Source organism: Juglans regia, chromosome 1 (genome assembly GCF_001411555.2).
Source record: "Juglans regia cultivar Chandler chromosome 1, Walnut 2.0, whole genome shotgun sequence".
Classification (NCBI taxonomy): Eukaryota; Viridiplantae; Streptophyta; class Magnoliopsida; order Fagales; family Juglandaceae; genus Juglans; species Juglans regia.
This window is the reverse complement of record NC_049901.1, coordinates 31,299,924-31,327,482: the sequence shown is the minus strand read 5'-3', so window position 1 is coordinate 31,327,482 and position 27,559 is coordinate 31,299,924. Positions and strand designations below refer to the sequence as shown.

At 36.4% G+C, this 27,559-nt stretch overlaps 1 protein-coding gene across 1 annotated transcript; it reads left to right on the top strand.

Annotated features, from left to right (window-relative positions):
• Nucleotides 1–243: 243 nt before the first annotated feature.
• On the top strand, nt 244–27,178 carry LOC109021942 (DExH-box ATP-dependent RNA helicase DExH6-like). The gene is made up of 14 exons (XM_019004687.2): nt 244–576; nt 4,047–4,137; nt 4,326–4,638; nt 4,770–4,844; nt 5,829–5,873; nt 14,668–14,758; nt 14,873–14,931; nt 15,292–15,453; nt 21,123–21,175; nt 22,079–22,112; nt 22,539–22,628; nt 22,721–23,725; nt 24,789–25,883; nt 26,336–27,178. The coding sequence occupies exons 1-14, from the start codon at nt 444–446 to the stop codon at nt 26,804–26,806; spliced, it is 3,717 nt and encodes a 1,238-aa protein (XP_018860232.2). The 5' UTR covers nt 244–443; the 3' UTR covers nt 26,807–27,178.
• Nucleotides 27,179–27,559: the final 381 nt, after the last annotated feature.

Below are 27,559 nucleotides of genomic sequence, written 5' to 3'. Positions count from 1 at the left end.
ACTTTTTAAATCTTAAAATAAAAATAATATTAAAAAATATACTTTAATAATATTTTATTTAACTTTTTAACTTTAATATCATCTTATCTCTAAAAACAAACTTGACCTTAATTTTTAACCAAATATCTCATTTATCTCATCTAAACAACCTAAACAAACGAGGCGAAGTTTTTTGAACCGCCTCATTTGATAAAAAAAAAAAACAAATGAAAACTTGCGTTCGCTTTTACAACTGGGAGCATCAAATAGCATATACTTAGGGCGAAAAGGGCAAAATCTTATACCGACCGGAAGGAAGCCTTCGAAAATCGAAAGGAAGTCGAAGCCGTAAAACAAAGCCTGAGCAGTATCCTTCTGCCTCCCATTATTCTTTTCTTGTCCGGGGGACCTGTATCTTCCCGTCTATCGTAGGTACCAAAATAACTGAGACAAAATCAGCCAAGATGGCGAAGAAGAGACAGAAGAAAGGAGACCAAAATGCTAAATCGGCTGAAGCGAAAAGGCTTATCATTGCCGAAGCCACAACTATTCGCATATCCCAACAACTGCGGAAGTTCCATGAATCGAAAGATGAAGGTGTCAATAATGCTTGAATATTATTGCTCAATTTTTTGATACCGTTTTAGTTTCAGAACGGAATAATATTATGTGGGTATTGGTTGATTATATATTTTTTGTTCTCAATTACTTATCAATTTTTTTTATTTATTCTCAGTTAAGTGCATTTGATGCTGGGTTCTGGTTTTGGTGTTTCATTGAGGTTTTCATTCGGTATGGGTTTCATGTATTTGATTTTTTTTTTATTTGGGGGGGGGGGGGGAGAGGAGGGTTATGGATTTTCATTGGTCTTTTAGGTATTTTCAGTAAAAAAAAATTGTTCCAACTAAGTGTATCTTTGCTGGAGTTTTGTTCTGAAAATAAAAGAAAAAGAATTCAACTGTGTTTATGTTTCTGCTGTGTTCTAAATTCAACATTTTTTTTTTTGGTGCTTGAACTTTAATTGGAGCTTAAAATATATAAAATGGGCGGTTTTGGTTGTATTTATTTTGTCAAATTGTTTTTCTAAAGGTTCCTTTTCAATTCGTTAAATGAAGGTATGGGAGGCTCAAAAACCCTTTTTTAAATCTTCTGGTGGGTGTACTCTTTTAGAATGCCCATTTCAAAGTTATTTCTGATTACGAGCGATCTCAAATACTGTGCAAGCACATCATGTCCTTTTATCTGGTTAAACCCTGAACCCTTATAACGCGTTCTAATCACACAAATGAGGTAAACCATCAGCTTTTACAGTTGGGATGTGATCCTAAAAATTGCTTGAACCCAAGGGTTCGAACCTTTGATCTAGAGGGAGCAAACTACCAAGACCAAGGCTCTAGGCTCTTACCAGTTGAGCCAATCCCTAGGGATTTGCCCCTTTGAAAGTTATTTGCATGATAGCCTCTTGTGATTTAAATTCTTTTGGATTTTCAAAGTTTATTTTTGTAACACCCCTTTCCTGTAGGTATAGGAATGCTACTAAAAATATATAACATGCGCTAGGTAAGTGACTCAACATAATAAATTACCTCATTTTATTGAAATTATAGCACATAACCTTTGGAATCTTAAATTTAGAGTTACTTCTGTGTAAAGATGCTTATCAACTAAGGACATGTTTGGACACTTATATATTCTCAGATATTCTCAAAATTTCTTATAATTTTCTTCCCAAACATTACTCAAACACAAAACACTTTTTAATTTTTTTTATCAAATTATTACTTAATCATTATCCAAACACAAAACCTAATACAACTTTCCTAAACTTCCTAACAAAACACAAAAATAATACAACTTTTTCAAATTTCATAACAAAAATAATGTTAAAACTAATATTCAAACAATTTTTTAACTTTATAATATTTTTATTCTACTTTGTCTCTCTCATTTCCCAAAACCCAATAAAACATATTAACTCAAACCATTTCACTACTAATTACAAAATTATGAGATATTCTAAGTGTCCAAACGAGCCCTAAGTTTGGGATTTTGAAAAACTTAGCCTAATGCCCTGTCTGCCTGCTCAACATTGACATCACCTCCTTGGATGTTTGAAAGAAAATAAAAGAGTGTGGCCTATGGAGGTGGCACAGTGGGGGGCTAATGCTGCTGCTGCTGTAAAATTTTGAGATGGAAGCAAAAGGCACTACAAGGGTGACAACCACTATATGAAATCCATAAGGTTTTTCGGGCAACACCCGCCATTGATCATTTTTTTGTTTTTGATGTCGGGGAACCTCTTCAAGGCAGGGCCCTTCGGACCCACCCCTACAGAGTAAACCCTGGTCCCATGCACTGCACCCTTGGAAGTTTCCCTACACGGAACTGGTTAAATCGCTAACTTTTCACTAGGGGTGTGCCCCTAGAGATTGTTTGCACCCAAGGGGATTTGAACCTTGGACCTGGGGGGAGCATACCCTCAAGCCCAAGACCTTTACCACTTGAGCCAACCCCTAGGGGTTAACACCCGCCATTGGTCATTAAAGCTGGAGGGGTTACATGGTCAGGGATATTGGCTGATTTTAGGGGCTGGACAGCTTGGCTTTTAGGGATTCGTTTTGCGTTTAACAGAGCAGAAATTTCCTAATATGTGCCAAGACCTACGTCAGCTTCAGGGCAGGAGACTTCTTGGGCTTTTTGTTTGAATATTATTGATGTGACTTGACTTCTAGGAAGATTACCTTTGATTCCTGCTTATAAGACTTTTTTAATTTCACTAGAGAGATGTCGGAATCCCTTAATGTGATAGAACCCTGGCAGTGACAGCTTGCTCAAGTCAACTTCTGCCATAAAGAAAAAAGGAGATCTTTCCTAATTTAATCCTAAGGGTCGATAGCTGGTTATAATGTTGAGATTCTAGGATTTCGGTCAATACAAGCAGGCTATGACAGATTAGGAAATTTTCTTAATCTGCCTCGAGCCCCTTTATGGCAGATTTTCATTTAAGTCAAAAGTAAACCTGCCAGCTTACCTAAATGGTACCTGAACAATCCAAAAGTAACCCAAAGGGGTTGGCCCAAGTGGTGAAAGCCTTGGTCTTGGGGTATCACTTCCTTCAAGGTCCAAGGTTCAACACTTCATGGGTGAAAACAATCCTTTGGGGCCACACCCCTGGTGAAAAGCCAGTGATTTAACTAGTTCCATGTAGGGAAACTTCCGAGGGTGCGATGCATGGGACCGAGGTTTACTCTGCAGGGTAGGGCCCTTTGGACCTGCCTTGGAGAGGTTCCCTGACATAAAAGAAAAAAAAATCCAAAAACTGCGGAAATTATGGAAATTAAGGCATATTTCGAAATTATGAGAAATAAATCTTTAATTTCTCAAATATAGATACTTGGGTATGACATTTTCTCTTCTGTATGACCACTTTTACAATGGGAGATTTGGATGCCTTGTTGCTACAGTAGGCTGTAGAGATGGGTTTTTGGTTTTCATCTTCCAGTACTAAGTAGGTTTTGATCAACTGAAATGCAAGTGGCTGGCTTGAATATGCGTTACTTGTAGAAAAGAAAAGCTGTAGTATATTTCAATGATCAAGTTTTTTATTTTTATTTGATTTTAGTTTTCTTAGGTTTTGCTTGATTTGACAGATTGGAGTATTCAGTAGAGGTAAATTGTTTTGAGTTTATTTTTCTTTTTTGAAGATTTGTTCACAGCTTATTAATTTTTGCTAAAGCTTTCAAGTTGATAATGATTCGAGTTAGGTGATGTAATGAAGCTGTTACTTTGTTTTTATTACTTCATTTGAATTTCTCAGGACTTATTTAAGTTGGGATGTGACCTGAGTTTTGTCATTTATTCTATCTCAATGAATGAATATTACTGGAATATACGTGGAGAAAAAGAAAAGAAAGAACTGCTTCTTGGCATTGTTATTTAGAAATTCATTTCTATTTCTAGTTTCTGCTATTGATTCAATTGCGAATATTGTAGTTCTTGGACATCTTTTTAAAATATTTTCTGCCAACACGTTTATATCAACCTTGGACTTTCACTGTTACATGCAGTTTACATGTTTGAAGAAAACCTGTCAAACCATGAACGTGCAGTAGTGCATGTATTATGCAGGAAAATGGGTATGACATCCAAGAGTTCAGGGTAAGTGCTCTTAATTATGTCTACCCCTTTTTTGATAGCGCTGAACATAACAGTTAAATTCAAATGGGCCTTACCTGCTTTCAGATTTATAATCTTGTTCTATAAGGAAAGCTTGCAGGTTTCCATGTTTAGATTTAGTGAGTGAATTATTTTCGCTAATAGTCTGTTATGAACCAAACTTTGTGTAGGCGTGGCGGCCAACGAAGGGTTTCTATTTACAAAACTAAAAAGAAAGTTGACACCACAAAGGGTTTGGAGAGTCTACCATATTTGACATTTTCAGAAGAGGCGAAATTGGTTTTGCAGGATTTGTTTATTCAATACCCACCTGATGATGGAAAGATTGACTATGGAATGGTTGGGAAACAAGCTGAAAAGATTGATAAAACAAGACAAAGGAAAGATGATATTTTCTGCAAACCTTCAATGAGTACAGCAGAAATTGCGAAGAAAGTGAAGTTACTTGCTTCCAAAATGGAGAAGGAAGGATATTTGAAGCAGGTGGTTCTGACTTATGAATTCAGTTAAAGCTTTATGAACATTGTTGTTTAGATTCATTGCTGTTTTATAGCCATAATTTCTGTGAAAGTGTGTCCTCATAGGGAAAGGTTTTGCTGACTTCGCGCATGCAGGTCACTGAAGAGAGGACTAAGCTCCCAATTGCATCCTTCAAGGATGTCATTTCATCAACAATTGAATCTCACCAGGTTATATACAAGTTTACAACAATGCTTGTTTTGCCTTTTTTTTTTTTTTCACAAAATTTGTCAAAATATTTTTCAACTTCTACCAAAACATCAATCTCGAAACAATCTTCTATTTCAACTTTTCATCCAATAATTTGCCAAGATTTCAGTGAAAAGTGCAAAACACAAAAACCAAAACCAAAAAAATTACCTCAAAAAACTTTTCAACCCATACCTTCGTTTTCACAAAAAACCAATAAACAATACATCTCAAAAAAACTTTAAAAAATTTTCAAACATCCTAAAACTCTCTCTAAACAAAACATAATCTACATTATTTTTGGGAAATTTCCACTTGGAGACTAATCTGCAGAGTGCATTATGCATGCCTTTTAGTTCTGGTATGTTACAACTCAAAGAAGGCTCCAAACCACATCCAAGCCTCCAAAATGAATAATCGATGTTACAATTGGAGCCTCTTGGAATCGTTATAAAGGTCTTGAACTTCTCATTGCCAAGCAATATGGGATCTCATTCACCACCTTTCTATACACAATCACACAATCCTGGGTATTATAATCTCCCCCATTAAATCCCAATGTCCTCTTCGGGCCAAGCCCATCATAGTGGCATGGCTTAAGTCCCACCCTTTTGGTTGAGGTTGACTTTGATACTATTTGTAACGACTCAAAGAAGGCCCAAGTCACATATATGCCAATACCCAAGTCAATGTTATAATTAGAGCCCCTTGAAATCATTATAGAGGACTTAACCTTCTCCCTTCAAGCAATGTGGGATCTCATTTACTACCTTTCTGCACACAATCACACAAACCTTGGTGTTACTAGGTCTTCCATGTATAAGTCAAATATGTCTTTTGACAATGTATTTGGTTTACATATTGATTACTAGAACTTTTTTCCATAGACTATTGAGTTGTGGTTTGAATGTTTGGACTCCAGGTTCATTTCTAAAATTTTCTAACTATCTCTTGTTTTAAAGCAGGTAGTTCTCATATCTGGTGAGACTGGTTGTGGAAAGACCACACAGGTTACAAATTCTTTGCTTTATCTTTTTTGGTATATTTGTCGTACTGTGTCTGAAATTTGGCATTTAAATTTGCATTTTTGGTTGTGGTTTTTCCAACTAGTCCACATATCCGGAATTCTATACTCATGCAATTATGGGTTATGTGTGAAGTATTTGATTGTTGTACTTGCACATGCATTCTTGTCATTTTACTTTTTACAATCCAACAGACAGCCAAATATAAAGTGGATAAAACTTTTAATTTGTTTGGAATATTGAGGTTGTGTTGCCAAAAAAGGTGGTAAATGCAACTTAATGCTATCATTAGAATTCATAATTACTTTTTGTGGTGATTATCAAATTAGATTATCCATCTACCAATTGTGTACACAAAAACCGGCATGTTGAGAGGGGTTGAGATGCTACTGCCTTGTATTACCTGTTATGTTTCTATTTGTGTTACATGTAATTTCTTCAGGTTTTTTATGCGTGTTTAAGATGCTACCATTGAAAATACTGCAGGCTAAAACGGCCAACTTAAGTTTGGACTGGCTGATCCACATACTCAAGATGTTCTTATATAGGATGCCATTTTAATTTTGAAATTTGAGTTTGTATGATCAATAGAGGCAATAGATTACACGTCAACAGCAGGTAATCCCTTTTTTTGTTATGGTTTTGAAATGATGTTCTTTTTAATTTTTAATTTTTACACACATGGACTAATTTGATCATTGGTGTTGACAAATGGACTAATTTGATCAAAGTTGAAATCACGAGGAAAAAGTTCAAAATTAGAGTAGATAGACTAATTTGTCCATAAGACAAAGCACAAGGATTATTTTAGTATTTACCCGATAAAAAAATGGATTATTTTAGGCCTCGTTTGTTTTCAGAGATGAGATGAATTGAGTCGAGATTAAAGTTAAAAGGTTGAATAAAAAATTGTTAGAATATATTTTTAATATTTTTTTTGTTTTGAAATTTGAAAAAGTTGAATTGTTTATTTTATCTTGTGTGAGAATTTGGAAAAATTGTAATGATGAGATCAGATTAGATGAGAAGTTTTAAAAGTTTTGGGTTTTATCCCGGAAAGCAAACGAGGCCTTAGTATTTAACCCTTAAATAAAAGTAAAAAGAGAAGAAAAAAGAATTTGGAAACCTTCATGCCTGATCTTTAGACTTTTGGTTCACTTCACATATCTCATCTATTATTTGCTAATGACACCCTAATCTTTTGTGGTGGCATTCATGATCAAATTCGATCTCTGTGGTTACTTCTTTTATGCTTTGAAGCTACTTCGAGGTTGAAAGTGAACTTGGCTAAATCAGAAGTAGTCTCAGTGGGGAATGTTCCGAATGTGGAGAACATGGCTAATATTCTGGAATGCAAGATATCCCAGCTGCTGATGAAATACTTGGGTCTTCCTTTGGATGCCCCGTTCAAGTAGAAATCGATTTGGGATGATGCACTAGAAAAAAATGTGTGGAAATTGGCTAGTTGGAAGATGTATCTATCCAAAGGTGGTAGGGTCACTTTAATCAAAAGTACCATTTCCAACTCGCCAACCTACTTTCTATCACTCTTTTTGCTTCCCACCAAGGTGGCTCATTGCATGGAGAAACTTCAATGAGATTTCTTGTGTGGGGGATGAATGATGAGTTTAAATCTCACTTGGTAAAATGGGCCACGGTGTGCTCCCCTATTCTAAAAGGAGGATTGGGTATTCAGAGCTTGCAATCTTTTAACAAAACTTTGCTTGACAAATGGCTATAGGGATACCACAATGAACGGGGAGCATTATTGAGAGCCTTCATGGAATTGAAGTATGGTGAACCATGGGGAGCATGGTGTTTGAATGAGGTAAGTGTGCCATATAGGGTGGGACTATATAAATACATGAGGATGGAATACATATTCAAGAAAGTTTTGCTTTGTGGTGGGTGATGGGTCCAAAATAAAATGTTGGCATGATGTATAGTATGGTGATAGGACACTCAAGGAAGCTTATCTAGAATTCTATGGCATAGCAAGAATGAGCAAGAATGAAAGAAGCCTCAATTGTGGACCTCTTAATCCTATCTCACGGTACTCCTCAATGGAATGTTACATTCTTCAGAGATGCACAAGATTGAGAAGTTGACGCTTTCTCGAAGTTTTATGATCTATTGTACTCTACTCGTATAATGAGGGGAGTTGAAGACAAGATCTTTTGGCGCTCTTCTAAGAAAGGGAAGCTTACAGTCCGCTCCTATTATCAAGCCATGATCACACATAATACAAATCCATTCCCATGGAAGAGTTTTTGGAAGACAAAAGCACCCTTGAAGGCAAATTTATTTGTTTGGACGTCTTCATTAGGGAAGATCCTTACAAAGAGTGGATACTCCCTAAATCGTCTATTGCTTCATTGTGAGATTGCTATGACCTTGTGAAATGACTTCTTTACTCGGTTGGGATGAGGTTGAGTGATGCCGAAAAGGGTAATCGACCTCCTAGCATCTTGGTGAGGCATCTGGGGAACCCTTAGATTGCAACAGTGTGGAAGATGGTCCCAATTTGCCTATGGTGGTGTATTTGGAGGGAGATGAATGCAAGTAGCTTTGAAGATCGAGAGCGGTCAATGGATGAGCTTATAAGTTTATTTTTCAATACTTTACTTCATTGGTTGATTGTAATTGACTTAATGGTATGTCTTTTAATGACTTCCTTGTATTGCTAAGCTAGCATGCATAGGCGACGCTCTTGTATATTTTTTGTATACTCAGGCCTTTGTCTATTTGATGCTCGATAAAAAAAAAAAAGTGATATTGGTTGTATCCTAGATGAAATTAGGCTCTGTAAGTGATTTTTGAGAGTTTCAATTGAGTCTTAGCTTAATATGGAAAAGTTAAAAGCTATGACTTAAGTGTTCCTCTTGTATACTTTTGTGCATTGGTGTGGCACCCTTTTATTGATTTTATAAAATTCCGATTACTTGTCAATCGGAAAAAGTTTAAAAACTTATTAAAAAGACACTGGGATTCAATCGCGATAATGTATTCTCTCAGTCGGTCAGTCCAACTAAAACAACTTTTAGAGGTTTGAAAATAGATTTCTCATCTTATGATAGACATGTGATACCAACACTCCATACTTGTTCTTTGGTACTTGGATTATACCTATTACCATCAATAAAATTTATATTTGCTGATAAAAAAATACTTGTTCTTGGTAGTTTAATTCTGATTTTACCTGACAGAAAAGTTTAATTTATGATTTGATAAATAGAAAGACAAACTAGGTAAGGGTAGGCTCCGAAATCCACTCCTTCAAACTCCGACTCCTAATCCGAGCTAGAGCAAACTCTGGCTCTGCTTTGTGTGCTCGGCATCGGAGTGAAGTCGGTTATTGTTCAGAGTTGAACAGATTATTGAAAACTTAAAATACAAAATCATAGAAACCCAAACAGTAGAAACACTAAACCATAGACAAGATGCATTCAGCTTCAAAATTCAACTCCAACTAGTGAAATAAACATGGAATTATTTCAAATTTAGAGTTCCAAAACCCAACAAATCATCATAAAAAATTTCAATTGAGGGGTTAGCAAGTCATGAAATGTGATAGAATATATTTACCAATTTCTTGTAGTTGTGCATCTTTGTCTCTGATTGCGCAAAAGCTACCAGAATGGGGGAACCAAAGAGTAGATGGTTTGACTGAACAAGAGAGGCAGAAACGTGATTTTGGGAGAGAGCTGAGAGATAACAAGAGAGGCTGAAAGAGAAGGACAATATGGAGGGTTCTAGCAAAGAAGAGAAATGGCTAATGGGTGGCTGTAGGGAGTTTGTCTGAATATATAATTAGGGCTTATTGAAACGGTGAGAGGCTGAAACGGTGTCATTTCGATAAAAAAATGCTCATTTGTTTCTACATATGCTCAACTCGGGACTTCTGGGTGTTTAAGAAGCTAAAACTAATGGAGTAACCTAAAACAATTTCAAAGTTGGAGTTGAAGTTGGGAGTTTGGACTCCCAACTAACTCCCAACTTTGACAATTTTCGTGGTTCAACTCTGACTTCAAGTTCTACTCTAAATCTGAAAATTTCAACTTCGATCAGAGCGGATTTGGAAAGAAATGGAATGTAAATTCAAAACTTTTGCACCACCCAAACACTGGGATTGAATCGCTGTATTGTAATCTCTCAATCCCACTTTAAATAACTCTTAGGGGTCTGAAAATGGATTTCGGCTTAACTGGAGACCTAAGTTGGCTAGTATTTCTTTTGATTAAGTTGCATCATTGTGGTTGGAGAGACAATTTGAGGAGAGAGAGGTGGTGAGATCTTTAAATGTAGATAAGGCCTTGGGATTGATGATTTTTTTTTTGCTTTCATCCAAGCTTGTTGGCATGTGGTGAAGGAGGAGGATATTGTGAAAGTGTTTTGTGATTTTTACACCAATTGTAACTTTGTTAGAATTAAAAAGACTTATGTTTGTTAGACCAGGGCTGGGGGGGAGATCAAGGATTTTCGACCCATCATTCTTGTGATTGGTGGCTACAAAATAATTTGAAAGTTCTAACAGTTTGCTTAAAATGTCTCTGGTGAAAATAATATCGCAATCTCAAAATGATTTTATTCGGGGAAGATAGATTCTAGATTTTGTGTTTATTGCTAATGAATTCCTAGCTCGCCTACTTAGATTAGGTCAACTAGGAGTGCTTTGAAAGCTTGATGTACAAAAGGTATTAGACGTAAATTCGGGTTTTTTCTTGTAAATGTTGAGAAGGTGTGGCTTTGGGTATAGTTAGTGTAGTTGGATTGCCCACTGTATCTCTACAATATGTTTTTCAAATTTGGTGAATGCTAGCCCTAATGGATTATTAGGAGCTCTAGGAGACTTCATCGGCGGGACCATTTGTCTCAACTTATCTTTGTCACTGTCATGAAGGCACTTAGTAGGATGATTTCAACTAAAGTCAATGGGGCTTTTCTCTTTTTAATCTTGCTTCTCTATGGTGAGTGTGATTTCACATGATTTTTTTGTGAGGCAAATCCCAACCACCTTCAGTATATACAATGCTTGTTTTTATGAGCGATTTCTGGCCTTAAGAGTAGTTTGGCTAATCTAAATTGTTCCTAGTTGGAAATGTTGAGAATGTTGAAAGTTTGGTGAGTAGTTTTGGTTGTTTGGTAGCCTCTTACCTATGACTTATTTGGGTCTTCCTTTTTGAGCTCCGATCAAAGCAAAGTTTATTTGGGATGGGATTCTTGGAAAGATGGAGTTAGAAATGTATCTACCAAAGGAAGGTCGGATCACCTTGGTCAACACGACATTATTGAACTTGCCTACTTAATTTTGCCCCTTTTCCCACTTCCTGCAAACATAGCAAATTGTTTGGAGAAATTACAAAGGAATCTTTTGTGAGGTGTTGTGGGCGAGGAGTTCAGATTTCCTTTGGTAATGTGGTCTAAAGTTTGCTCTCCAGTATTGGTGAGTGGTTTGGGGGTTTGCAATTTGATGTGGTTCAATCATGCTCTCTTGGGGAAATGGATTTGGCATTTTTCCTTGAAGATTGGTGGTGGATGCAAAATATGGTAGTTATTAGGGAGGGTGGAGTTCCAATTAGGTGAATTGGCCGTATGGATGGGTGTATGGAAAAGTATGAGAAAGGGTTGGGGGAATTTATTTGGTGTATTCAATATGAGGTGGGTGATGGAATGATAGGAGCTTTGAGAATAAGGGTAGGGTTTGTGGAGGCGAAAGATTTTTGTCCTATAAGTCTGGTGAGTCTGGTGTACAAGATCATTTCGAAGGTTCTAGCTAATCGTTTGAGTGTAGTTACGGGGAAGATCATCGCAAAGTCACAAAATGCTTTTGTAAAGGGATGAAAAATTCTTGATTCAGTCCTTATTGCTAATGAATGCTTGGAAATTAGATTTAGAGCTGGCACCCTAGGTATCCTTTGCAAATTAGACATGGAGAAGGCCTTTGATCATGTAAATTGGGAGTTTTTGGTGTATATCTTGGTAGGTATGGTTTTGGGAAGAGATGGTGTAATTGGATAAAACATTGCATCACAACTGTCATATTCTTAGTTTTGGTTAATGTTACTCTTGAAGGTTTTTTTAAAAGCTCTCGGGTTTGAGACAAGGGGATCTTTTGTCTCCTTTTTTGTTCATTCTAGTAATGGATGTGTTGAGTAGAATGTTGAAGGTGGCGGCGGATAGGGGCTTTATCTTAGGTTTTTTGGTGGGAGGTTCATCTAATGGTAGCATAAATGTCTCACATCTTGATTCTTTGTGAGCTGGACCCTGATCAAGTTCGTTCCTTGAGGGCTCTTTTGCTTTGTTTTGAAGTTGTTTCTGGACTTGAGAGATGAATTTATCGAAATCTGAAATGGTTCATGTTGGTTTGGTAAATAATTTAGGGGAATTGGCTGGTATATTGGGTTGCAAGGTTTCATCTTTGCCTATGAAGTATCTTGGTCTTTCTTTGGGGCTCCTCATAAATCCAAGGCTATGTGGGATGGGATTATCGAAAAGACTGAATGTAGATTAATTGGTTGGAAAATGATTTATTTGTCCAAAGGTGGTAGAATCACCTTAATCAAGAACAATTTATCTAACCTTCCAACAGACTTTCTTTATTTCCTTTGCCTGTAGGGGTGGCTAATAGAATGGAAAAGATTTTTCAAGCTTTTTTGTGGGGAGGTATAGAAGATGAGAAAAAAAATTCCATTTGATCAAGTGGGATAAGATTTGCACCCCTTTATCTTGTGGAGGTTTGGGGGTTAGAAAATTGAGAACATTCAATGAGGCTCTTTTAGGGAAATGGTTGTGGCGGTATCATCTGGAAGGGGATGCTCTTTGGAGGAATGTTATTGATGTCAAATATGGGAGTATTTGGCAAGGTTTGTGCTCAAATGAAGAAAGGAGGGGTGTATGGTGTGTGTGTTTGGAAATTTATCAGGAATGGTTGGGGAGAGTTTTTCAGAAATTTCAGATTTGAGGTGAGAAGGGGAACACGAATCAGATTTTGGCACAATATATGGTGTGGCGATGTTCCTTTGAAGAATGCTTTCCCTTCTCTTTATAGGATTGCATTGGATAAGAGTGCCTTTGTGGCTGATTACATGGACATATCTTCTGGTTTTCTGCAGTGGTATAGAGGTTTATTAGAGCTGTTCAGGATTGGGAGGTGGGGGATATTACTGAATTTTATAGTGTTATATGCACTGAATTAAAGGCTGGAGGCGAGGATAGGTTGATTTGGATTCACTTGGGAAATAAGAACTTTTCAGTCAGATCATTTTATAAAGTAATGTCCTCCCATTCTTCTATTAATTTCCCTTGGAAGAGCACTTGGAGATGCAAAGTACCTCTCAAGGTTGCTTTCTTTGGCTAGCTGGCTGGCCTGCCATGGGAAAATTCTGACTATCGAAAAGTTGAGAAAACGTGGCATCATTATAACGAATTGGTGTTTTATGTGTAAAAGAAATGGAGAATCAGTGGACCACCTTTTTTCTTTATTGTGATGTGGTGATGCTTTATGGGTTGCAGTCTTTACTAGGCTTGGTATTGCTTGGGTAATGCCTAGGAGGGTGGTAGATTTATTTTCATGTTGGAGAGGAATTCAGGGCAATCGTCAAATCGCGTTCTGTTTGGAAGATAGGTGTCATTATGCCTAATGTGGTGCACTTGGAATATGAGGAATGGTCGCTGTTTTGATAATAGGGAACGTTCGATGGGAGGGTTTAGAGATTTTTTCTTTCATACTTTGTTATCTTGGGCTTCGGCTATTGTATTGAAGGGGACTAGCTTTAATGACTTTTATGCTGCTTTTCATTGCAATTAGCTTGTAATTAGGTTTTTCTCTTATATACTTCCTGTGTACTTGAGCTTTGCCTAATTATGTGGATTAATAAATTCTTCTTACTTATAAAAACAAAAAGGGAATGGATGGTGGCAGATATTAAGGATTGTTTTTTCAAGACCCTTTTTCCTTGGTTTTGTGCTCGTCTTGGTTGCTCTATCTCTAGTGTTTCTGAACATTTTCTAGCCCTTTTCCACTCTCTCATTAGGTGTTTCTCATGAGTCATTATACCCTGTGTGCTAAGACTATACCTATCTAATACCTCTTCATTAATAAATTTTTCTTATAAGAAAGGAAATAGATTCCTCAAAAGCATGTTTTGATCTGTATAATTATGTGTGCCAAAAAGTATTGTTACTAGCTCACATTGGTATTTTCAAGTATGATCTTAGCCATGGCTCATACACCACTGACCCATAGACTATGTTTTATGAATGGTGTTTTAGCATGAAGTTATTGTGTTTGGGATTACCAAAAAATAACTGAGCAGTGGACACTAATGGCCATTATATATTGCAAGAGTATATTGTTAAAGAAGAGAGCAATTCTTACTCTAATAAAGAAACTTACAAATCTTGATCTGCTTTATGATTTTCCATCAATCTTTATGATAAGCTTCTGTTGCTTGGCTTTTGCTTTTGATAACTTGTCATCTTTGATGATGCTGGCCAGCAAAAAGTTCAATTGCTGTATATAACTAAATACATGCATGAAACATACATTTGTTAGATGGTATGTGTGTATATACTAATGCTTTTTTAGCTTAGGTAAAAAAAAATAGTTTTTTTGACATGTATTTATCAGAGGCTTTACAATAATGGGATCTATTTGAACTATTATCCAGAAAAAAAATTGTAAAATTTTACTGTTATCTTACTGCTTCCCTTATATATTGAAGTCGACATACTCTTTTACCTGCAATATAAACTAATTTCCTTTTCAAATATTGTTCAGGTCCCCCAATTTCTTCTAGATTATAAGTGGGGTAAGGGCGAGGCTTGTAAAATTGTTTGTACTCAACCTCGACGTATCTCAGCAACATCAGGTGTGCACTCATTGCTGTTGCCTCCAAAGTTATTGTTTTTAATAAAATATAATTTCTGTATTCGTAACTTAAGATGAGCACAATTGTGAAAGTCAGTTACTTTTGTATTTTTAGTTGCTGAGAGAATCTGTTACGAAAGAGGAGGGAATGTTGGAGATGATATTGGATACAAGGTAATGTCACGATTTTCTTGATTTGCTAGGTTGTCCTCTATATTATGTTGGATTTGCAGTGGATCTAAGCTTTCTGCCCAGTAATTTGTTACTGTTTCGTCCTTCAAAACAGATGTGATAATATGATTTTTCCTTGTGTAATTAGGTATGTAGCTTACTAAAGTAGTATTTACACAGGAAACATTATTATAACTTGCATTATGAATAATTGGCTTATCCTGGCCTGCAATTCGTGCAAGTTTCTTTGTAGCAGTGACTGGAGCTATCTATTTTAAATGATCCTTTCATATGTTAATTTGTTTTTGTTTAGACATTGAGCTATTACAGCATTGCTAATTATTTTCTTTGTCTCCATGCTAGATACGGTTGGAAAGCAAAGGTGGAAGGAACTCATCAATTGTTTTCTGCACAAATGGGGTTCTGTTGAGGGTGTTAATTTCTAAAGGTGCTGGTAGGTCAAAGAGAGAGCTTGGAATGAAATCTGCAAAGCAAGATCTTTCTGATTTAACTCACATTATTGTGGTAAGTTTCTTGCTTAGTAGATTCACACGATTTCTTTTCTGATACTAGTGTAGGAAAATATTTGGTCTTCCTTATTATTACCAATGTTCTGTTCACTCATTGATGGAAAGTTCTTGTTGACAAGATATTCATAGTCAATATAATAAAAACATGGCGTGCCTATGACAGTATTATGCTTTTAACTATTTTTTTCAAAGAGTCTCGTTTTGTTGGCTATTCCATTGATTTTTTTTGTAAGTGGCTATTCCATTGATTTTCACAGGAAATAACTATCTTTTATTCCCATTTTGGATAATTGATATGTTTTCATTAGTTTATTCTAATAATTTTTCTTATTATAGTTTTCTTTTCTCTGTTATTCATCGAGACTAAAACATTTGAGTTTTCGGCATCGATAGGAGTCTATTGTTTAGCAGCGCTAGTGTGATCAGTTTGTTTGGCAGGTGAGTGTTAAGTATAGCTTGGCCGGGAGGCAGGGGCGGGGGACAAAACCCCATCAACCCCGCTCTCCGCCTAGGCCAGCACATTGTGTTTAAAAAAAAAAGTTTTGTTCCAAAAATATTTTTTTAGACCCAAATTATAATAGAATTTAAATAATAAATTAAAATTTATAAATATAAAAAAAACTTAAACTCGTTAGAGTTAGATTTTGGATTGTCTTGGCCTCTTAGGCCAAAAGTCCTACATTGCTTAAGGATGACTATTGTATTGCCTTGGTCCCTTATATAAAGGTTGGCCTAGTAGGTCAAGGCAATCCAATGACTTGAATACAATTTTAAGTCTTTAATAAATTGTATATATTTATATACAATACATTTATTTATATATATTTAAATAAAAAAAATTATATATGTGGAGCGGAGCGGGGGGTGGGGCGGGCCCCACTAGGGTCATCCCACCCCCTGCTAGGCCCTCTCCATGCGGGGCAGGAGCGGGGCGGCTTTGGGAAAGCTGATGCGACAATGGAATTCGGCTCATATAAAGAAAATTGTTTTCGATAGTTCAGTTGTGTTAACTTGTTGCAAGGCTAAACCTTAAGGTTTTCTTGTGTTGGATACAAAGTGTTGAGTGCAATATAGTGCTAGAATTTCTTTGGGAGATATTTGGCTTGCTGAATATGGCGTGGTGGTGATAGTGGCGTTGCTATTATCCAAGAGAGCCATGCAAGGATGGGTTTGATTGAATTTTTTTGAAGCTGCCCAATGTGTATGCTTTTCTTTTATTCTATTGTCATCTTAGAAAATAGAGGATATCAGTTTCATGGTGTTTCTCGGTCATCTAGTTTGGGGAGTAAAATGGATACCAGTTTCATGGTGTTTCCTAGTCGGTTTGGAGAGTAAGTTGTGGGTGGAGGGTTGAAAAAATCCAAGGGGTTGGGGGAGTGTTAGAATGATTAAGTTACAGGAACTGTAAAGTTTTTGAAGGATATCATTCAGCACTAGAAACGAGTCATTAGGGCTTGGTGCACTTCATATTGTAGCTCTCTTGTGGAAGGATTTAACCCAAGAGAAATTAGTCAGCTGTAGCATTCATGACCTTTCTTTTTCAATATTTTTGGATGGTCTAGTTTCTTAGTGTAGTACATTAAGTTTGGTGGTGCATGTGCAATATGGGAGACATGTAATCCTGGAGGCTAATTTTTTTTTTCAACTTAATGGTTTTAATTTTTATTATAACTAGCTAGTTGTGTAATTGCTTCATGCGTGGGAAAATTTGTTAATTTTATTCTATTTCTAATTCTGTTCATAATCTGGTAGTGGAGTTGTTTGAATTTAACCTTCTTATAAATTTTTAATTAATTAGATATAGAGGATAGGAAGGAATGTTAAAAAAAATAAGTGTTGAAGAAAGAAGATGAAGTGATTCAGACATTTAAATTTCCAAATTTTCTAATATATATCTGACTTAAAACTTCAAATTATTTGAAATTTATGCTTATTAAATTCAATAATGGATGATGTGTCTTAACATGAGCAAAGTTTTTACTGTGAAAATTATATGTATTTACTTTCACGTGGTCACAGATCTCTTGGAGGTTAAAGGAGGGGGACAAGTGCACACAGTTATTCCACCGGGTGGCTAACTCATATAGGAGGATGTACAATACAAATGAGATGGCGAGGGTGGATGGAGTAGTTTCCTCTTATCAATTTGCCATCCAGAATCACATTGTACATTATTATGGGCACCTACTTTCATAACAATATGCTTGGAGACCGAAAGTGGATGGATTAATTTTTGAGACAATAGATCAACAGGGTTTAGGGTGGCTTGAGAGGCCTTTCGAAGAAGATGAGGTTCACAAAGTGGTCCAAAGCATGGTTAGTGACAAGGCTCTAGGCTCGGACGGGTTCATCATCGAATTCTTCCAAGTTTGTTTGGAAGTGATCAAGGATGATCTTAGGAAAGTGTTTCAAGAGTTTCATGCAAATGAAAGGTTTGAAAAAGACCTTAACACTACTTTTATAGCTCTTATCCTGAAAAAGTTCAGGACAATGGATGTTAAAGACTACCACCTTATTAGTTTTGTCAATGGGGTGTATAAGATCTTGTTTAAAGTTTTGGTGAATAGATTGAGTATGGTGGTGGAAAAGTTAATATTGAAGTCTGAAAAAGCAGCCAAAGGTAGACAAATTCTAGACTTAGGCCCCATTTGGATACAAAAATAGTTTCATCTCATCTCATCTCATCTCATCATTACAATTTTTTCAAATTCTCACACAAAATATAATAAACAATTCAACTATTTTAAATTCCAAAACAATAATAATATTAAAAAATAATATTTTAACAATATTTTATTCAACTTTCATCTAAAATCGTCTCATCTCATCTCACTTTCCAAACGGGGCCTTAGTATTGATTGCGGTGCTTGGATGAAAGACTTGAGTCTAAAAAACCTGAGATACTTTGTAAGATGGATATGGAGAAAGCCTATGACCACGTCAATTGGAACCTCTGGCTTTATTTGCTTGTAAGAAGTGGCTTTGGAAGAGAAATGGTGCTCTTGGATAGCGTATTGTATTTCCTATAGTTCGCCTTTCTAACTTGTTGAATGGTTCTTCAATGGTTTTCTTTGACAACTCCCATTGTCTGAGACAGGAGGACCCACTCTCTCTACTACCATTTAGTAGTGTCATGGAACCTCTCAGTAAGATGATTTCAAGTTTTGTGGATGGTGGCTTTCTCTCAAGTTTCACGATGGGGAATGGCAATTATAGCTCTCTTGATATCTCTCACCTTTTATTTGTTGATGATACTCTCATCTTTTGTGGAGCGAGTTAAGGTCACTTACAACCTTTCAGGGCATTCCTATGCTTTGAAGCCATCTTTGGTTTGAAAGTGAATCTATTGAAGTTCGAATTGGTCTTGGTGGGAGATGCTCCAAATGTGGTGAATTTGGCTGGTATATTGGGATGCAAGGTATATATTCCTTACCCATGAAATACTTTGGCTTACCTTTGGGTGCTACTTTCAAGTTGGAGGGTATTTGAGATGCCGTGATTGAAAAGGTGTTGACTAGCTACATGGAAGAGGTTATACCTATCTCAAGGGGGGTAGGCGGCTTACATTAATCAAAGTATCCTCTCTAACCTATCCATATGTGTCTTATCTTTGTTTCCACTTCTCACCAATATTGCCAACCATATTGAGAAACTACAACGGGATTTCTTGTGAAGCAGGGTGGGTAATGAATTCAAATTCCATTTGGTGAATTGGACAATTGCATGCACACCAATATCAAGGGAGGACTGGGTGTTCATAATTTGATGAAGTTTAACCAAGCACTTTTGGGGAAATGGATGTGGTGATAACAAGAAGAAAGGGGGTTCTAAGTTTGGTGAAGCATGGGGTGGATGGTACTTGAATGAGGTATACACGACCCACACGGGTGGGCATGTGGAAACACATAAGAAGAGGATGGGAGGCTTTCTCTAGACATGCATATTGAGGTGGGTGATGGTTCCAATGTCAAATTTTTGCATGACAAACAGTGTGGTGATCGAAGCCTAAAAGACACTCCCAGCAATTTTTGAGTTCGCACGAGCGAATGATGCGTCAGTAGTTTATCTCTTCCATTTTTCTAGCAGTTCCCTCAGTGGAATGTTGAATTTATCACAGTAGCACGGGATTGGGAGTTGGATGTCATTACTTGTTCTTTGCAATACTGTATTCCACAAGAGTGTTGGTGGGAACTATAGACAAGATCAGTTGGAGCCCCTCCAAGAAAGGTAGATCGTTGTACTAGATCTTGACTTGCCAAAGCATAAATGCCTTTCCGTGGAAGAATATATGGAAGGCTAAAGCTCCTTTGAAAGCAGCTTATTTCTTTGGATAGCATCCCTAGGCAAGATCCTCACTATAGACAACTCAAGGAAATGCCGATCATGGTGTTGGGTTGGGTATTGCATGTGTATAAAGAACGGTGAAAGTCTGCTCCTACATTGCGAGGTTGTTAGGACTGCATGGGATGACTTGTTTGCGAGAGTGGGAATATCATGGCTTATGCCTATAGGGTCTGTGGACTTTCTTGCAAGTTGGAGAGGTCTCCAAGGCAAACCAAAACTGGCAGTAATTTGGAAGATGGCTCCTATTTGTATGTATTTGGAGGGAGAGAAATGATAGAAGTTTTGAAAATCGCAAGCGGACAATGGATGAACTGAAAGCTTGCTTTTTTAAAACTTTGTTCCTATGGGGGCGATAGATTTTGTTGGACTAAATGTCCATAAATTTCTTATTTCGGATGTAAATCCTAGTTAGGTATTACTTGTTTATAAGTCGTGTGTAGTTGGGCTATGCCTATTATTTTATGAATAAAACTTCTTCATTACCTATAAAAAAATACGTTATGGGTATTTATGGTGCTAGGATGATGGTGATTAGTGCGGGGATGGGAGATTAATGTGAGGTTTGGATAGTGAGATGAGATGAGATGAAATGAATTTAGATGAAATTTGAAAGTTGAATAAAATATTGTTAGATTTTTTTTTTAATATTATTATTGTTTTGAGATTTGAAAAAGTTGAATTGTTTATTGTATTTTATGTGGAAATTTGTGAAAATTGTAATGATGAGATAAGGTGAGATGAGATGGAATGAAATGGTTTTATTATCCAAACCTAGCCTAAGGCCTTGTTTGGTTATTTAGTTTTTTAGAAAAAATTCAAAATTCTTCAAAAAGGAATTTCAACTTCAATCCAAACATCTTTCAATCTCAAAACAATTTTGTATATCAACTTTTTGTTTCATCATTTGTCAGATTTCAGTTAAAAGTAAAAAACACAAAAATCAGAACAACTTTTACATAAACCAATACAAAAACTACTATAAAAAATTATATTCAAACAACTTTTCGACTCTACCTATCCACTTTAACAAACCCCAATACAAAACATATTTGAAAAGAAATATTCTAATTTTCCCATCCATTTTTGCAAAACCCAATAAGCAATACAGTTCAAGAAAATTCTAAAACATTCTGTAGATTTCTCTTAACCAAGCATACTCTAAGAGCCTGTCACCAGAGATGATGTGCTCATCTGTAGGTATATAATCAATAGCTAGAAAGGAAAAACACAAGATTGCTCCTCACTAATGGACTGACTCCTCACATATTTGAACTCAAATAGTTATGTAATGCTTGCAATGACCTCAATTTTACTTTGCAGGATGAAATTCATGAAAGGGATCGCTACTCTGATTTTATGTTGGCAATTCTGAGGTACGTAATTAGAGAAATGTGTTTCAAATAAACATGGATGTGTGGCTTGTAACTTGCATATGGGCATGATTGGAATGTAAGGGCATTCTTTGGATACTTGAGTTTTAGAATGTCGGAAAAGCTCTTGCAAGAAATATGGCATTAAGATACCAAGTCATTTATCCATTATGTAGAACATTTGTGTGTTTGAATCCCTCCCTGTATGTGTTTTATTATTCTTTGATTGGTATGTAACTCAAAAAAAAAAAAGAAAAAATGTATCGCAAGCCTCCCGTCCACCTTACTGTCAGCATCTGTTATCCCATCCTTATGGGTTGGGACAAAGCTGAATATTTATTTAGGTTTGAAATTTTAAAATATAATCTATATTTATTTTCGAATACTTGATTTTATTACCCAATCTTCAAGTCATACAGAGAATTCTTTTTATTTTGTCTATATATTGTAATTTAACTCAGCATAATCCAAGTATATTTTGTTGAGGGAAGTAATTCACGAGGTCTAATTTAATTTATAAGTGCACTAAAGAAAAAGAAAAAAAAAAAAACTCAATTTTAAGGAGAAAAAAGCACATTTGAAGAGAAAAAAGGTCTAATTCAGAAATATGCATATTGAAGCTATTTTTAAGTAACAAGTACACAACATTGAAGTAAATGTACACAATCATAAAAAATATAAAAAATTTAATTTAACTAACGTTCACATAAAACCTTAACTGAATTATAAATTTGAGCCCTTTATCATTTTCTTTAATTTATCAGAAAATCTAAAATATAGAGTAAATTATGAAGCATAAAGAAAAGGGTATAGTTGTTAAGCCTGGATGTCAGCTTATATTTATTGATTTTGATTTTTCCTTTTGGTTTTCAATTGATTTTGCTGCTTTCGTTATCTGTTTTGCAGAGACATGCTTCCTTTATATCCTCATCTGCGTTTGGTTAGTTCCAATCTGTTTATCTTGCTTTTTGTTAAAAAATTTATTTTTTATATGCAATTGCAACTTGTATTTCACTTTGCATTTTAAATTATCAAAAGACCATAAACTACCTATATTTTTTTTAGTTTCATCCTCAGTTAGATCTAATCATTAAGATATATGAAAAATACCACATTGCACAATCATGACTCCCAGGTCTTAACTTAGGGTGAAAACGAAAATCTACGTAGTTTACAGTGCAAATTGAAACTTATGGTCGGTTAGGTCCAAAAGAGAAAAACAGGTGGCAGTTTGGTTGTGAAAGATTAAATGAGTAATTCACCCTTTCTACATTCAATCTTGTATACTTTCAAGTTGTATTTTACTTTATATTGATAACCTTTTCCCATTCTGGACCTTTGGTACTTATGGCTTGAAAACCAACAGATACTAATGAGTGCTACTCTTGATGCTGAACGTTTTTCGCAATATTTTGGTGGCTGCCCAATCATCCGTGTGCCTGGGTTCACTTATCCTGTAAAGACTCTCTGTGCACTATTACTTTTAATTATTTTTTTTTGTTGATTTTTAGTTTTAGTACTCAAAACAAGTTCTCCCCTATTTTGCAGGTTAAAACTTATTATTTAGAGGATGTACTTGCTATCCTAAAATCGAAGGAACTTAATCATCTCGATAATACCTTATCAAGTGTCCCTATTGAGGACACACTGTTGACAGAGCAAGATAAGCTTGCTTTAGATGAAGCTATTAATCTGGCTTGGTCAAATGATGAGTTTGATCCGATCCTAGATTTGCTTTCTTCTGAGGGAACTTCAAAAGTGTTGAATTACCAGCATTCTTTGACTGGCTTTACACCATTGATGGTATTTTCTGGAAAGGGTAGAGTGGCTGATATTTGCATGCTCCTATCTTTTGGGGCAGAATGCCATTTACGGGCCAAGGATGGATCTACTGCATTGGAGTGGGCTGAACGGGAAAACCAAAGAGAAGCTGCTGAAATACTTAAAAAACACATGGAAAGTGCCGTTTCCAACTCCATTGAAGAACAACAATTACTTGATAAGTATCTAGGAACAATCAATCCTGAACTTATTGATGTTGTTCTTATAGAGCAGTTGATTAAAAAAATATGTTTTGATTCACAAGATGGAGCTATCCTTGTTTTCCTACCAGGATGGGAGGACATAAATAGAACCAGGGAGAAATTAATTGCAATGCCATTTTTCAAAAATACTTCCAAGTTTATGATAATATGTCTTCATTCTATGATTCCATCTGCTGAGCAAAAGAAGGTTTTTAAACGTGCTCCTCACGGTTGCCGGAAAATTGTTCTAGCAACCAATATTGCCGAGACTGCAATTACCATTGATGATGTTGTTTATGTTATAGACAGTGGTCGTATGAAGGAAAAAAGTTATGATCCTTATAATAATGTATCAACACTTCAATCTTCTTGGGTCTCAAAAGCAAGTGCCAAACAAAGAGAAGGACGTGCAGGTCGATGTCAACCAGGAATATGTTATCATCTCTATTCAAAGCTCCGAGCAGCATCTTTTCCAGAGTTTCAACTTCCTGAAATTAAGAGAATTCCAATTGAGGAATTATGTCTGCAGGTACTCCATTCCACCTCTAATGACGTACTGTTTTTGAACCAATAGCTATTAGGGTTTATTGGTAAAAAGACCTTAGTTGGAACTGTGATTTAGATCATCTAATGCCATCTGCAGTGCATCTCCTCTCGATTTGCTAAATCAGTGTAAAGAATCACTTTTTGGCTGGAAACCAACTTAGAAAAACAAAAAGATTGAGAAGATTACAGTAGTGAACATACACTGTTTTGGTGTAGTCCCCTGCTATTTTATCGATTGGCATTCCATGTACTATGAAATATTTAATTTATTGTATCACTAAATCATCAAGCATAGGTGATGCTCTTGTATATATGCTGTGTACTCGGTTGATTGCTTAACCTTATTATCAATAAAGTTTTGTTTACCAATAAAAAAATGTATTTTGAAATATTTATTAAGATTTTTAGTTGAATTCATATCCTGAAAACATGCTATAATGACCCGCTTTAGTGTGACACGGTGAGTTATTACCTGAGTTGCAACCCAGGGCTATGCTCTTATACTTCTGTACCATGCAAAGAATTGAATCTCTTTCCCATACTTGAACCATTCTTGGGGACGTGCTATAAGCAGCTGAGTTACTAGTGTGGGTTTCTGCTAAGGAATAAATTTTATTCCTCCCCCTTTTTCAGATGATGAACTGTAACAGTTCTTGTTCGGAATTAGGGGGAATGCTTGTATAGCTGCTGTGTGGAGAATGATTCCTCATTGTATTATGTGGTGCTTGTGGCTAGAGAGAAATAAGCGGTGCTTTGAAGACATGGAGCGTTCGTTGGAGGAGCTGAAGCGTTTCTTTTACAACACTTTATTCTCTTGGGCTTCGGCCATTATTTGTAATACGGATAATTTTCATGACCTGCTTGTATCTCTCACTAGTACCTAGTTGCAATTAGGTTTCATGTCCTGTTTGTATTTCCTGGGTACTTTTGTTTCTATTCTTATTTCAATAAAGCTTACTTTTACCGATTAAAAAAAAAAAAAAAAACAGTTCTTGTGCGGAACAAGGGTGATATTTGTGATGTTTAATTTTGTTTCTTATGTACAGGTGAAATTGTTAGATCCAAATTGCAAGATAGAAGATTTCTTGCAGAAGACATTAGATCCTCCAGTTTTTGAGACCATACGAAATGCAATAATTGTTCTTCAAGATATTGGAGCCTTGTCAATTGATGAAAAGTTGACTGAACTTGGGGAAAAGCTAGGTTCTCTACCTGTTCATCCTTTGACGAGCAAGATGCTTTTCTTTTCTATATTGATGAACTGCCTTGAGCCAGCCTTGACTCTGGCATGTGCCTCTGACTATAGAGATCCATTTACTATTCCCATGTTACCAAAAGACAGGAAGAGAGCTGATGCTGCTAAGACTGAGCTTGCATCATTATATGGAGGGCACAGTGATCAGCTAGCAGTAATAGCTGCATTTGAGTGCTGGAAGAATGCAAAGCAAAGAGGTCAAGAGGCACGGTTCTGTTCTGAGTACTTTGTCTCTAAAAGCACAATGAATATGTTGTCTGGTATGCGTAAGCAGCTTCAAAATGAACTAATTCGGAATGGGTTTATTGCTGATGATATTTCAAGTTGTAGCTTGAATGCACATGACCCAGGTATACTCCATGCAGTCCTTGTGGCTGGTTTGTATCCTATGGTTGGAAGATTGCGTCCACCTCATAAAAGTGGAAAACGACTTGTGGAGACCGCCGGCGGTGATAAAGTTCGTTTGCATCCTCATTCCACTAATTTTAAGTTATCATCAAGGAAAACTGATGATTGCCCTTTGATAATATATGATGAGATAACACGTGGGGATGGAGGTATGGTCATAAGGAACTGTACTGTGGCTGCACCACTCCCGTTGCTATTGCTTGCAACAGAGATTGCTGTCGCTCCTGCAAAGGATGATGATAATGATGATGAAGACGACGACGACGATGAAGAAGATAGTGATGATGAAGAAAGTGATGAAGGTGGGATGGAGATCGAGAATCGGTCAGGTGGACAACATGAAGAAAAGATCATGTCATCTCCTGATAATTCAGTTACTGTCATTGTGGATCGGTGGCTTTTTTTTGGGTCAACAGCACTTGATGTTGCTCAAATTTACTGCTTGAGGGAGCGATTATCAGCAGCAGTCTTATTCAAGGTAAACTTCCATTGTTCTTACTCCTGGGTCTTTTTTTTTTTCTAATCAAGCTTGCATATTATAAATAAGAAGTTTAAGTTACAGTACTAGGAGGGTCCTTGCCACTATCAATAAGTACAATACTAGAAGGTAAAATAGCTACTGGTATGCGACCAATCACTCCATTGGTTGCGGCCCATTGCGCCACAGAATGCGCAAATCGATTTTGAGATTGATCTATTTTTTTAAAACATCATCCTGTATGAGAGGACATGATAAGAGCTATATCTTCAGAGATGGTAGAAATTTGCCAGACTGAAGATGACCCTTGAATTGCTGAGACTACAAGAAGAGAATCTTGACTCCTGGGTCTGAGTGAATTGTACACTGCACCTTGACTAATGCACATGAGTTTCATGGGGTATGTTATCTTTCTAAAGTCACTTACTCTTTATTTCAATTTTTTGTTGTAGGTAACACATCCAAGGACTGTTCTGCCTCCTCTTCTAGGGGCCTCTATGCATGCTGTAGCCAATATCCTATCTTTTGACGGGCTGTCCGGAATATCAATACCACTAGAACCTGTGGACTCACTGACTTCAATGGTAAATGCTACTGAGATTAACAAGTCTGCCCCAGGGAAGAGGAGAATGATGGTACAGAATTCAAATGAACACCTCCGATCGCTTATGGGACACGGCACGCACCGGAAATCACCTTCCCGTCATCCCAATAGTGCAATTCCTAAATTAAAGGGAACAACAAACTTGGGTGATTTTTCAAGTGAGAGAGTTTGGTCACCCCGTAATTTGGCTGTCCAGAACATGTATGAGAAACCTGCATTGCGGGGTCCTATTTCTGATGGGAATGGTTTTGGAATGTTTCACAAACATGGTCCAAGGGGAGATTCTCTTAAGCGGCAACGTGAGAATGAATCTAGATAATGGCGGTAATTAGTCAAATGTAATTCTGTTGTGGACAGCAAGATTGGTGGGTACTGAGCTGGTTGTATTAAAAATGTTGGGTGGTGCGGTTAGGCATCTTGCTTTATGGATCGGAGGGTGCCCGTTCATATCCCTCCTGCCCCTTTACACTAAACTCACTCATTCAGGTAATGCTAAAGGAGGTATAGTGAAATGTGTTGCTCAACTTGCTTCCAACACCACTAGTTCATTTGATGCCCATGTTGGCTTCCTATTGCGTGCCCTGGGTTTAATTCTAGGCGTTTTGAGTCTGGCAAGGAATGTGTTTGAGACCAAAAGACAGTCATACATGTTTGTTCCTTATGGTAATAAATGCCTTTATTCTTGGGTTTAGGATTGTAGGTGCACACCATTCGCCTGGTTAAATTTGGGAAAGCAAAATCCAGTTTGATCACTAAACGATACATATTCAATTAAGCTTGACTTCACCAGAACTTGTGACGCCTTCTCATTTAAAATCAGCTTTTACTTGTTTACTAATATATGTATATATATTTGGACATAAATGCATATGAATTGAGATGTTGTATAAATATTTATACATGATACATATAAATATATATATATATATATTAATGTTGTATTGATATGCGCCTAAAACGTTCTATATACAATTAAGTAAATACCAAAATCATATATGTAATAATGTAAGCATATAAACTATTATCATTAAATATGTAATGTGTAACCTTGTTACATATGCTTACATGTAAT

Coding starts and splice junctions, on each gene's coding strand:
- LOC109021942 (XM_019004687.2), top strand. CDS start 444: ATGGCGAAGAAGAGACAGAAGAAAGGAGACCAAAATGCTAAATCGGCT. Junction 14,932..15,291: donor GAGATGATATTGGATACAAG/GTAATGTCACGA, acceptor TCTCCATGCTAG/ATACGGTTGGAAAGCAAAGG. Junction 25,884..26,335: donor CAGCAGCAGTCTTATTCAAG/GTAAACTTCCAT, acceptor TTTTTGTTGTAG/GTAACACATCCAAGGACTGT.